At 44.0% G+C, this 12,880-nt stretch overlaps 1 protein-coding gene across 1 annotated transcript in view; it reads left to right on the top strand.

Annotated features, from left to right (window-relative positions):
• The window catches only part of DIAPH1 (diaphanous related formin 1), a 98,310-nt gene that overhangs the window by 32,371 nt on the left and 53,059 nt on the right, over window positions 1-12,880 (top strand). The window contains exons 2-9 of the mRNA XM_055141981.1: window positions 137-163; window positions 1,202-1,354; window positions 6,148-6,249; window positions 7,976-8,106; window positions 8,536-8,622; window positions 9,392-9,455; window positions 11,197-11,336; window positions 12,465-12,573. Coding sequence (XP_054997956.1) covers window positions 137-163; window positions 1,202-1,354; window positions 6,148-6,249; window positions 7,976-8,106; window positions 8,536-8,622; window positions 9,392-9,455; window positions 11,197-11,336; window positions 12,465-12,573 — 813 coding nt within the window. The remainder of the gene's footprint in view (window positions 1-136; window positions 164-1,201; window positions 1,355-6,147; window positions 6,250-7,975; window positions 8,107-8,535; window positions 8,623-9,391; window positions 9,456-11,196; window positions 11,337-12,464; window positions 12,574-12,880) is intronic.

A 12,880-nucleotide genomic window follows, 5' to 3' on the forward strand; every position in this document is an offset into this window, starting at 1 on the left:
CAGAGCTCCACAGTATTCCACTGTGTATCTGTGCCACAGCTTCTCTATTCGTTCATCGTTGGACATATGGTTGTTTTATCCTGGCTCTTGTAATAAGTGCTGCAATCTTTCTTCTCTTCCTTTCTCTGTTTCTTAGACTCTGAAGCGGCTCATGGCAGATGAGGTAAGGTAACCTGGTTTGTCATATGCATGTTCTCTCTTACTTCCTACACTAAGAAATTTACCTGCGGTAACTTTAACTCTCTCTAACTTGTAACAGTGGTGTGAGTCCTATTCTCAAAATATCCCGAAGCATTGTATTAACTCTTTAAATTAACTCTGTTAGGCCCATTGCATGCATTTCGCTAGCACATTAATTGGTTTCTAACTCCAAGCTATCTGGATGCCACTCTGATCCCTTCAAGTCCCGCAATGCATGTTTATAAGTAGTGTGATTCTCACTGCTGCTTATTGGTGACTCTTTTTGATCTGGGTTTAGGGTTTGAGAAATAGTTTTTGAGCATTTGTTTGGCAGAAAGAGGGCTTAGAAGCTGTGTACTTTGCAAACGAGATTTTTGAAGAATATGTCTTGAGTTTTTCTGCTTATGTAACATAAGCATCGGGCCAGGGATGTAGCTCAGTGGTAGAAATCCTGCCTTGCCTAGTTTCAATCCCCAGCACTGCAACAGAAGAAACAAACAACAATCAAAGTACCCATAAAGGAAGTGCTGCGAACTATATAAAAGAAGGAAAAGGAATGGTTTCTGGTTTTAAGGCACTTGTTTGTTCTAGATCACATATCTATTAAAATCTGTGGTCATTCACCTCTTGAAGGAAGAGTTTGATCCTCTGAGGACCTCTTCCTGTTGACGGTTGTGGAATTAGAGGGACTCAGGATATTTTATTGAGAGAACTCTATATCAGAAGCTTCTAGTTCTTAGCCACTAGAAAATTTCCAAGTGGCAGGGTTGTTTAAGAACAAACTTTTTTTTTTTTCCAAGAGGTTTCCAATTTTAATAACTCAGTTCTCGTATCTTTGGAGGAAAATGAGAGCAGAGAGTGAACACTAAATTAGATGCAAGGAAGTTGATTTCTCTTGCCAGAAGCGTCTTGAGCTGCCCCCAGTCCGAGGACCATGCATGTGGGCGGGGTTAGAGGGCCAGCTCGTGGGGCGCTGCTTGTTGTGAAGTGATGGCTACTCATATGCTTTTCTCTTTCTCAGCTGGAGAGATTCACCAGCATGAGGATTAAGAAGGAGAAGGAAAAGCCCAGCTCTGCTCATAGAAATTCTTCGTCGTATGGAGAGGATCCCATGGCACAGTCGCTGCACGATATCCCAGATGAGCAAGTCCTGGTCCTCTTTGAACAGATGCTGGTACGTTCCCTCACCCTAAAGTGTTCCTTGTCATTGAAAACACATTTATGGGCAGGGTGAGCCCCTTTGAGTGCTCAGATCCACCCCTTCCACAGTCCTTAATTACAGATAATTTAAGGCTTGACAGAGAACCTCTTAGGGCTAGTGATAAAGTACAGCATGTACTTTATTTACCTTTTTGATCCTGGCACCTTATAATGGTCCCTTAAGCCTGAAAGGAATAAGCCGTGAACACTGCAAGGTGTGGCCCCCAAACCGTCCCTAAAATGGAGTGACAAAAAAGGGGAACCTCTTGATTGCCACTCCATTAGCTTAATATAGACAAACAGGTCCAGGAGACGGAAATATGAAAGTTAGATTTGGTGCTCTTGGATCACTCACCACTACCTGCTTAGTAGTCTCTCCTTAGTGATACTTTAACCACAAAACTAGGTTAGTCACCAACTCATGTGGCAGTATGGAGACCACTGTACATTGGGATAGATAAAATGTTGAAACATTTGCAACAGACTCTATGCAAAGAAGAAATTGAGCAATGGAGAGGCATCATTTGCCCAAGATCCTCTATTTTGCTTTGAATCTGGAGAGAGAAGGCTGCTAAATCCTTAAAGATTGTGGCTGGCCACGGATGTGACTCATTGTTAGAGCATATTTGTGAGGTCCTGGGTGTGATTCCCTTCACCACACAAACAAAATAAATGTGATTTAAATACGATTATAAAGTTTCATAGGACCAGTATATTGCTTGAGTATATGATCTTAGATTCAGATAGACAAGTGGCATGTCAAAATTCCTTTAAAATCAGGGCATTTGCCTTGCACATGGCTGATCTAGGTTCAATCCCGGGACCTCGTATGGTCTCCCAGCATGTCAGGAGTGATCCGTGAGTGATGCCCCCTCCCCCAATCAAAACAAAACAAAAACAGTAACAAAAAACACCCCACAACACAAAATCTGGGCTTAAAACCCTTAAAGCAGGGCCTGGTACATAGTAAATATTCAACTAGGAGCTCTGCTATTTGGAGGGGGGAGTGGGCCACATCCTGAGGTGCTTAGAATAACCCCTGGCAGTACTCGGGACCGTATTTGAAGCCAGGGGATTTGAACTGGGATCGGCTGCAAGTGAGGCACGTGCTTTACTTATACTCTCTCTGGCCCAACTACTACTGCTATTATTTTTCTCTGAATCCTTAAGTTTGTCTCATGTATTGAGAGTCTTAAGTATAATGTCAAGACAACGTCTCAGCCTTGGATTGCAAATTTAGAGGGACTGAAAGGATATTTTATTAGGAAAACTATTTACTACATGCTTTTAGTTCTTTACTTTAGGACCAGGAGGGTAACTTCAATGAGTTAAGCAGGCTGGATAGAAGATAATGAAAGGAGAAAGGACTCTGGTAAAGTGAAGACAGACTGTCCGTATTTTTGTCATTCCTAACAAATGAACGATTCACTTCCAGAAGTTCTTACAGCATTCCACTTGGGAATGTTAGCCTAGTAGTGCCAGATAGTTCTACTTTGAAAAGAGGTAGAAATACATGATTGTTTTATGTTATTTTTGTTGCTGTTGTTATTTTTTTTTTTTTTTTTTTTTTTTTTTTTGCTTTTTGGGTCACACCTGGCGATGCACAGGGGTTACTCCTGGCTCTGCACTCAGGAATTACCCCTGGCCGTGCTCAGGGGACCATATGGGATTTTGGGAATCGAACCCGGGTCGGCCGCATGTAAGGCAAACACCCTACCCGCTGTGCTCCATGCTGTTGTTAATTGACTCCTAGCAGTGCTTTGGGGCCACCAGGGCCACACTGGGCAAAAACATACAGTGCTGGCCATTGGGCCCAGGACCTCGAACATGTGTGTCCTGTGCTTTGAGCCACATCTTGGCCTTATAATTTTTTTTTTTTTTTAATTTTATTGAATCACCATGTGGAGGGTTACATAGTTCTCAGGATTATGTCGGTTATACAATTCTCAAACACCCTTCCCTTCACCAGTGCCCATCTTCCATCACCAACCCCCCCAGTATACCTGCCACCCCCTCCCACCTCCCCAGTCCCCACCCTTGTACATGATTAAGTTTCACTTCGTTTACGCCTTATCTCGATTACATTCCATGTTTCAACACATGACTCACTACCGTTGTTGGGGTTTCCCCCAAAAAAGAAAAGCAGTCCTATTGCCAAGGAGGCATTTGATAGTTCTCCACTGCTAAGAATATAGAGATATTAAGTCCCTCTGTTTGTTACATAACTTTTCTTTTTCCCCCTTGCCCCGCGCCACCGAGTTCACGCCTGTTTAGTAATCGCCACGCTGCCTGACAAGGGAAAAAAAAACGAAAAGGATGGTTATTTCCCGTCATCAGCAGGCGTGGGGCTCTGGCTTAGTTGATAGACTAGTAGAGTGTCTGCAAGCAGTTTCTGGAACCGAAGGTCTTGCGCTGGTATCGGCTCCGGCTCGAGATTCCACCAGCGTCCCACTGTTCATGTACATAATTTTTCCCCTTATATCCCATTCCCACGCCACCAGGTCTGTTTGCTTAATGGACATCACACTGTAGTTGACGACACGCCGTGTTTCTTCCCGAGAAAGAAGAAAATTTCTTCTCAGCCGGCGTGGGGATATAGCTTAGTTCAGTCTAGAGAGATGGCTACCACTTTGATTGCCTTCAATATTTCAGCAACAGACTTACTATTCTTGTTAGGATCTCCCACAAAAGTCCGACCCATTAAAAAGGAACCATTACATATTGCTGATGCTAAGATGATATTTGGGTTTCTGTATAAAGTCCAGGGAAAGTACAACCAGAAATAACATCACTACAAACTTTTACCCTTTTATGGTGCTCATAAGATGGAGAAACCTAGAGAGAGGCTTGGCGTCTCCATTTTGCGCTCAGGAAAACCGCGGATCCTGCGCTGTGCTCGGGAGGGAGGAGTTGAGAGAGAGAGGTTAAAAGAATTGGGGGATGCCCGGTTCCCACTGTTTCAGCGCACCCTGGGGTCTCTGGTCCCATGCCGGAATTAGTTCAGTGGGCTGCTTGGAGTCCAAGGGCGCTTCCTTGGGCTCTTCCATCATGCTCGCTCCACAACAGGGTCCAAAGGGAAGCACACGTGGGGGAGGTGGGTTTAAGTATCTATCTGCGGTGGGCGGGGGTCGCCGCCCCCGCCCCCTGGGGTCTCCCGCAAGCGCGCGCGCGTCCTGTTTCAGCTGGATCGATGGCTCCATTTTGCGCTCAGGAAAACCGCGGATCCTGCGCTGTGCTCAGGAGGGAGGAGTTGAGAGAGAGAGAGGTTAAAAGAATTGGGGGATGCCTGGTTCCCACTGTTTCAGCGCACCCTGGGGTCTCTGGTCCCATGCCGGAATTAGTTCAGTGGGCTGCTTGGAGTCCAAGGGCGCTTCCTTGGGCTCTTCCATCATGCTTGCTCCACAGCAGGGTCCAAAAAAAAGGGCCTTATAATTCTTTAAAGAATTATTTTCAGTAATAGTCAATATCTCTAGTTGTCAGGTTTCTCCAGTTAGGTCTTACTTACGATCCGAAATTTGATTATTGTATCCCTTTGATGATGTTTTGTTAGAAAATCATAAAATTATACATTTGGGGTCTGGCGCAATAGTACAGTAGGTAGGGTGCTTGCCTTCTATGTGGCCGATGTGGGTCGATCCCCAGCATTCATTCCATCTGGTCCCCTGAACACTGCCAGGTAATTCCTGAGTGCAGAGCCAGGAGTAAACCATGAGCACAGCTGGGTGTGATCCAAAAAAGAAGAAAAAGAAGAAAATCATACGTTTTGGGGAGCCACACATCTGGCTCTTGGCTGACCTTGCAGTCTTGGGGATTTAACCCAGGGCTTCTGCACGTAAAACATGTCTTCCAGCCCATTGAGCCATCTTTCTAGCCTCAAGTTCATATTTAAAATGGTGAGCTAACCAGGCAAAGCAGACTATCACTGGGTCTGAATCAACCCATCTACCATTTTCAGTGTTCACACTTAGTTTATATGTAAAAGAAGAAAAAAAGCACCGGTATCATGTTAAAAACAATTCAAGTTAATATTTTTACTTCAAAACAATGATATATACACACAAACACACTGGATATAGATAGAATATATCCAGTTTTTTCCGTCTGTGCTTTCCTGATCTCCCATGATATTCTGGACTACAGGTTATACACATGCTCACTCAGTACTGGGCTCGGTCTCTTGGGTTATGTGTGTAACAGGCTCAGAAGAGACTTTCCCCCAGTAGTATGGTTCAGGTTTTATCTGTGTTCTCTCATCATTTCTAAGTCTTACTTCATGGGAAAAAAATTTGTACAGAAACTTAGTTAACCAGGAGTCAGGGTGTGTTTAGGCTCTGAAGCTCAGGTGCATTTCACTGTGTTAATTTTACTAGTCATTTGAATAATGGCAGTCATTTAGTGCTTCATTCTGGAGAGATAATGAAAATCTATTTTAAATGCAAAAAAAAAAACCACCAAGGAAACAACCCATTTATTTCGATCACAAAAATTTATTTCCTCAGTAAACATTTAGTGCTCAGCTCATCACTAAATATACTAAATATTAAATCCCCCCAACTTGTTTTGTTTTGGGGCCACCCATCTGGTAATATACTCAGGGTTACTCCTGGAAATTACTCCTCGCCTGTGCTCTCGGGGACCATATGGGATGCCGGAAATTTAACCTGGGTCGGGCACATGCAAGGTGAGCACCCTGGTACTATCGAGCCAGCCCCTAACCCCTAAAGCCTTGTAAGAAACTAAGCCTATTTTGCTTTTCCTCCCTGCTAGGTGGATATGAATCTGAATGAGGAGAAACAGCAACCTCTTCGGGAGAAGGACATTATCATCAAGAGGGAAATGGTGTCTCAATACTTGCACACTTCCAAGGCGGTAAGTCCTGGGCCAGCTGCTTCGGGATGTGGCTGACTACCTGGTCACAGAGAGGTTTGATTGGCCAATGTTCTGCTTGTTTTTCTTTCTGGGGGGTCATGCTCAGCAGTCCTGCTGAGACTACTCCCGGCTTTGAGCTGGCAATGGGGTGGGGGTGGGGTTGCTCCTGGAGGTACTCAGGACTGTGTGGGCCGAGGATTGAACCTGGGGCTTTACGTACAAAAAGCATGTGCTTTAGTCCTGAGCCATTTCCCTGGCCCTTGGGTTTCAAGTTTGTTTCTACATCTTTTTATTTTGGGGCCACACCTGGATGTGCTCAGGAATCCTCCTGGCAGTGCTCGGGGACCATTTGTGGTGCCAAGAATCAAACCAGTATTGGCAACTTGCAAACAAGTGCCTTAACCCTTACACTGTCTCTCCAGCCCCATGATTTGCCAATTTTATGTAGCATTTTATGTCTATATTGATTCTATTTTATTCCCTTATATAGCCCTTCTTTTGGGCTGGAGCAATAGCACAGCGGTTGGGCTTTCGCCTTTCACTCGGCTGACCGGTGTTCGATTCCTCCGCCCCTCTCGGAGAGCCCAGCAAGCTACTGAGGGTATCGAGCCCACACAGCAGAGCCTGGCAAGCTACCCTGCATATTGGATATGCCAAAAACAGTAACAATAAGTCTCTCAATGAGAGACGTTACTGGTGCCCACTTGAACAAATCGATGAGCAACGGGATGACAGTGACAGTGACATAGCCCTTCTTTTTAAAACAAAAGTAGTAGACCTCCCCAGAGATGCTGGGATTGTGCAGGACCACTTCTATTGATACTCAGTCCACATTATAGGCCTGATGGCAGTGCTTTGGGGGCGAGGAGCCAAAGTATTGGGGGTTCAGTTCTGTCTATGCACTCCAGTCCTCTGCATTGTCTCCATTCAGTCCGGCGCACGTTTAACTCTGATTGTGTGTGTTGGGTGGAGGGCACCCCCCAGTGGTACTTCCTCCTGGCTTTTCTTGCGGGACCATACCTGTAAGGCTTGGGGACCATATGGGGTGCTGGGAGTTAAACCCAGGTTGGCACCTGCAAGGCAAGGGCCCTGCCTGCTCTTGTGCTGCTCTGGTCCCTTAGCTCTTTTTTTTTTGCTGCTTTTTTTGGGAGATCATACCTGGTGATGTTCAGGGGTTACTCCTGGCTCTGCACTCAGGAACTACTCCTAGTGGACCATAATGGGATGCCAGGTACAAGGAAAACGCCCTACCTGTTTTGCTATTGCTCTGGCCCCTGGTCCCTTAACTCTTACTTGAGTTACTGTCTGTACTTATATTTTGCCTCAATCAGTCTTCATGAAGTACCTATGAGATGAGAAATTTTGAGTATCTGTTTAGAAGTAATTATGGTGAGGGTATAAATTTCATAAGGGTAAGACTGTACTGACCAGTTTTCCTTTTGACTATTTATATATACCCATTGTTTGAATTGTACTGACAACTTTTTTTTTCTTTTTGCGTCACACCTGGCAATGCACAGGGGTCATTCCTGGCTCTGCACTCAGGAATTACTCCTAGCAGTGCACAGTGGACCATATGGGATGCTGGGAATCAAACCTGGGTCTGCCGAGTGCAAAGCAAAAGCCCTGCCCACTGTGCTATCGCTCCAGCCCCTGTACTGACAACTTTAAATCCCCAGTATGACCGGACCAGTATTTACTAAATTTTCTGCCTGCTCTTATCTAGGGCATGAACCAGAAGGAGAGCTCGAAGTCTGCCATGGTGTACATTCAGGAACTGAGGTCGGGCTTGCGGGATGTGCCTCTGCTCAACTGCCTGGAGTCCCTGCGCGTGTCTCTCAACAACAATCCTGTCAGGTAAGGATTCGGCGTGGGAGCACACAGACAGCGAAGTGAAGGTCAGAGGAAGCCGGGAAGCATGAGAATGGGCTGGGTTGGGAATAGAGCGGCCAGAATAAACGGTTTTAGTGACTGTTGATTTTTTTTTTTTTGATTCATTTTTTATTGAGTCTCTGTGAAATACACAGTTACAAAGCTGTTCATGATCGGTTTTCAATCATACAATTTTCCAGCACCCATATTTCTACTAGTGAACATTTCCCACCACTTATGACTCCAGTTTTCTATCCCATCCCCCAACCCCCAACCTATCTCGCTCTCTCACTCTTCCCCCCTTCTCTCTCTCTCTCTTTCTCTCCCCCTCCCCCTCCCCTCCCCTTCTCCTTTTGGGCATTTGTTGATTTGATTTTACTGATCACATTTTATTCTTCTATTTGTTCTTTCTAGTTGGGTGCAAACATTTGGTGCTGAGGGCCTGGCTTCCTTATTGGACATCCTGAAACGACTTTATGATGAGAAAGAGGAAACTTCTGGGTAAGGGCTTCCAAGTTTTGACATCGACTAGGTGGACATTAGAGGACTTGCTTGTTGACTCCAAAGTAGAAATAACAGTTAAATGTCAAGTTACATTACGCGTAAGAAGAATCTTCTGTTAGCTGAGAATGAGATTTATTGTAGGGATGACTAGAGGATAAATACTGATTACAGGTCCGGAAAGGGAGGAGGAACTTAAATTTAATGATGAATAATATGATAGATACAACATAACATTCAGGTCTGTATTATATAGATTGCTTGTCTCATATAGTTCGCAGCCAGTCTGGAAGTAGTATAGGTCAGAGCTTTCCTATGATGTCATCTGTGTCCTCTCTCACTTAGAGTCTTATAATACCTTGATCAGTTTGGGACTCGTTTATGATAGTCTTCAGCGTTGGAATAATTCTGGGGTAACTTGTACCATATTGAAATGAGCATGAACCAGATATTTCTCTACTTCCAAAACAAGTACCGAGTCTGCACTTCCTGAATGTACAGACTTGAACTCTTTAAAACAGTAAGGCAAGCAATGATAGATTAGGTTCTCCTGATAGAATTTCGTACTTAGCCTGGGAAGAATTAAAGGGCATGTTTTAACGTAGCATACTTATTTTTGCTAGTATTTCAGGGCATTGTGTTACCTGCTAGAATTTCTTCAGCTACTAGTTGGAAATATTTTTTTATATCCTTGTTTGCAAGATTAAAAATCAAATGGAAAATATTGCAACTTCACTGATTCTGTATTCTATATGTCTTCTATATGCAGAAACTATGATAGCCGTAACCAGCATGAGATTATTCGCTGCTTAAAAGCTTTTATGAACAATAAGGTAAGTTTTTTCTTATTCTCTAACCCCCTTTGGACGCCCGTCCTTTGTCTTCTATGGACTAACTCCAAAAGGAATCTAGGAATGTGAGGTTCACGATGTTCCTGTTTCTGGTATCGTAACGTGTGTGTGTTACTGGGAACTGAACTTGGGGCCTCACACATGGAAGACAGGCACTGGACAGCGGAGCTGCCTCGCTGGCCCCCGAGATGCCTCGTGTCTTCCCAAGAGTGGCTTCAAGTATTTCTCCCAGACTCTTCTATGTTTTCTTTTGCTAATCCTTGAGTTACTTGATCTGTGGTCATGGTTTTTGGAAGGTTTGTTTAGTTTCCTCCTCCTGATTTGTCCTATTGGAATTATTTCATCAGCTTGCTCTTTAGGCCCGTGTTCTCCCTTGAACGTACATCTCCTTGTCTCTCTGTTTCTTTGCGTGCTTATTTCCACGTTGGAGAAGCCTGTGTTGTATTGAATGTGTGCTTCTCTTTCTCTTCCCAGCATCTTTCTAATAAGTATCAATAAAAAGCATCTTGTTTTACATACACAGAAACATTCTTTCATCGTTTTTATCTGTTTAATATTGTTGGAGGGCTGGATCGATAGCACAGCGGTTGGGTGTTCGCCTTTCACAAGGCCGACCCGAGTTTCGATTCCTCCGCCCCTCTCGGAGAGCCCGGCAAGCTACCCGTGTGTATTGGATATGCCAAAAACAGTAACAATAAGTCTCTCAATGAGAGATGTTACTGGTGCCCGCTCGAACAAATCGATGAGCAACGGGATGACAGTGACAGTGACAATATTGTTGGAAGGCCATAATCATTTGCCTCTTGGTGCAATTATGTGTTCTTCACTAATATTGGATAGATGAGGCATTAAGAATAAACACAATAAAAAAAAATTCTGTCTTGTTTTTGTTGGGGAGGCCACACCCAATTTTGCACTCAGGAATTACTCCTGGATGTGCCTAAGGACCATATGGGGTGCTGGGATCTAACCTGGGTTGGCAGCGTGCAAGAAAAATGCTCTACCTGCTATACTATTGCTCTTGCTCCATGCAGGGCTTACTTCTGGCTCTGTGCTCAGGGATCACTCCTGGCAGGGCTTGGGGGACAATAAAGGGTGTCAGGATTGAACCCCAATTGACTGCATGGAAGGCAAGAGCCCTACCCGCTGTATTGTCTCTCCAGCCCTCAAGAATAAAATGTTTGTTCTTGAAAGACTGAAATTCTATCTTACCTACTTGCAGATTATTTTTGCTATGCTCTTCTTTTGGCTACATTGAGACATGTTTTACCCCATAGTAGTTTGCTAAGACCATCATAAGCAAAGTACAACAGACTGTCTTAAACTGCAGACATTTCTTGTCTCGCGGTTCTGGAGACTATGAGTTCCGGGTCAAAGTGTCAGCAGGGTTGCTTCCTTCTGATGCTGTGAAAAAGAATGTTCCATGTCTCTCTCCTGGCTTCTGGTAACTTGCTAGCTCTCTGATGTCCCTTGGTTCATAGTCTGTCACCCCAGGCTCTTGCATCCTCCCTGTGTGCATTTCTGTGTTCATATTTCCTCATTTCATAAGAATGTTCATTCTGTGGGTTTAGGGGCCCACTTTACTCCAGTAAGATGACTCCTTTTCCAAGTGGGGTCAGATTCTGGGGTACAAATTAGTTATATTCACCCTGTCTGGGACCCCCACTCTCCAGGGCTTGATGCTGTCACCTGGAAGCTTCCCTTTTCTGTTCTCTTTGACCAGTTTGGAATCAAGACCATGCTGGAGACAGAGGAAGGAATCCTGCTGCTGGTCAGAGCCATGGACCCTTCTGTCCCCAATATGATGATCGACGCAGTGAAGCTGCTTTCTGCTCTCTGCATCCTGCCGCAGCCAGAGGACATGTATGTGGCCCAACTCCTTTGTTTGCTCCTTTCCCTTTCTGGAGCCATTGTGTGTAGACTAGAACACACACACACAGAGAGAGAGAGAGAGAGAGAGAGAGAGAGAGAGAGAGAGAGAATTGGTCATAAAAAGTACTTAAAAAAAAAACTACTTAAGACCATTAGACTCTCAGATCTCAACACCATGAGTCTTACTTAAGAAAGATTGGTAAGGAAATGTTCTGGGTATCAGAAGAATAGCAGGATATCTGTTGAATCTGTTACCATCTGTTCTCTTAAGACAAGTGTTTTCTTTTTTACATTCAAAAAGAATTCAGAAATAACACTTATTTTTAAAATCCAGACAATATAAAAGTATATTGAAAATTTTAATAACCTCATCCCCTTACCCTGTTTTACAAAGGTAACCACTATAAGTGATTTAGTAAAGTCTGACAGATAATTTTTTAAGCATAGACATTGTAGTTCCCTATTACATAAGATACTTTGGATTTTTGATTTTGGTTTTTTGGTTTTGAACAATACCTTGTGGCACTCAGCATTGAACTCTCCAGCCCAGTTGGCCAATTATCATTGGGAGCGACCTACCCAAGTCCCTCCCTGACAGAAAACATTGGTATTTAGGGGCCAGGAAGATAGAGCTGGAGCACATACCTGACAGATGGAAGCCCCGAGTTCAATGCCTTGCACTGCCTGGTCTCTGTGGCCTGAGCATTTGAATTGTCCCGCTGCAGAACTGTCACCAGTATCATCAAGGACTAGCCCCTGGAGCCCCTAAACACTGTGTATAAGCACTCCCCCCCCCCAGTAAAAAATTGGTTCTATTAAATGCCTCTCCAAATGTTGTACAAGATTATACTCCATAGAAGAGGCGTCTTAATTTGATATTCAAGGGTAGGACTCTAGGGATGGGTTTTAAGGAGAGTTTTTTTTCAATGAGATGGTCTATAGCTTTCAGCAGATAAGACATCTGCTCTACATGATGAGATCAAGTTAAAAACTTTTTTATAATATGGTGCTGGCAATTAACACAAGGCTCCACATATTGTTTAGCAGACCTGCACCCTATATAATCTTTGCTCATGTCTGTGTCTGAGTGTTTCTCTCCCTTTCCTTTCACCTGGGCAGGAATGAAAGGGTTTTGGAGGCAATGACAGAAAGAGCTGAGATGGATGAAGTGGAACGTTTCCAAACACTGCTGGATGGATTAAAAAGTGGTACTCCTATTGCACTCAAGGTATATATGCCCCCTAATACTTAGCTCAAGATGGAAAGATTTGGGGCTGGCGTGATAGTATAGAGAGAGTAGGGCAGGTTCAATCCCTAGTATCCCATATCCCTTGAACACTGCCAGGAGTAATTCCTGAGTGCAGAGCCAGGAGTAACCCCTGAATATCATTGGATATGTTCCCCCATTCCCAACAAATAATTAAAATAGAAAGATGGAAAGATTTAAGTTTCATTGACCTATTAGTAGAATATGCAGAATTGTTCCCAATGCTATATAGTTATAAACATTTAGTTTGGCTTTTGATACCAGGGAT

This window comes from Sorex araneus, chromosome 6 (assembly GCF_027595985.1).
Source record: "Sorex araneus isolate mSorAra2 chromosome 6, mSorAra2.pri, whole genome shotgun sequence".
NCBI classification, from domain to species: Eukaryota; Metazoa; Chordata; class Mammalia; order Eulipotyphla; family Soricidae; genus Sorex; species Sorex araneus.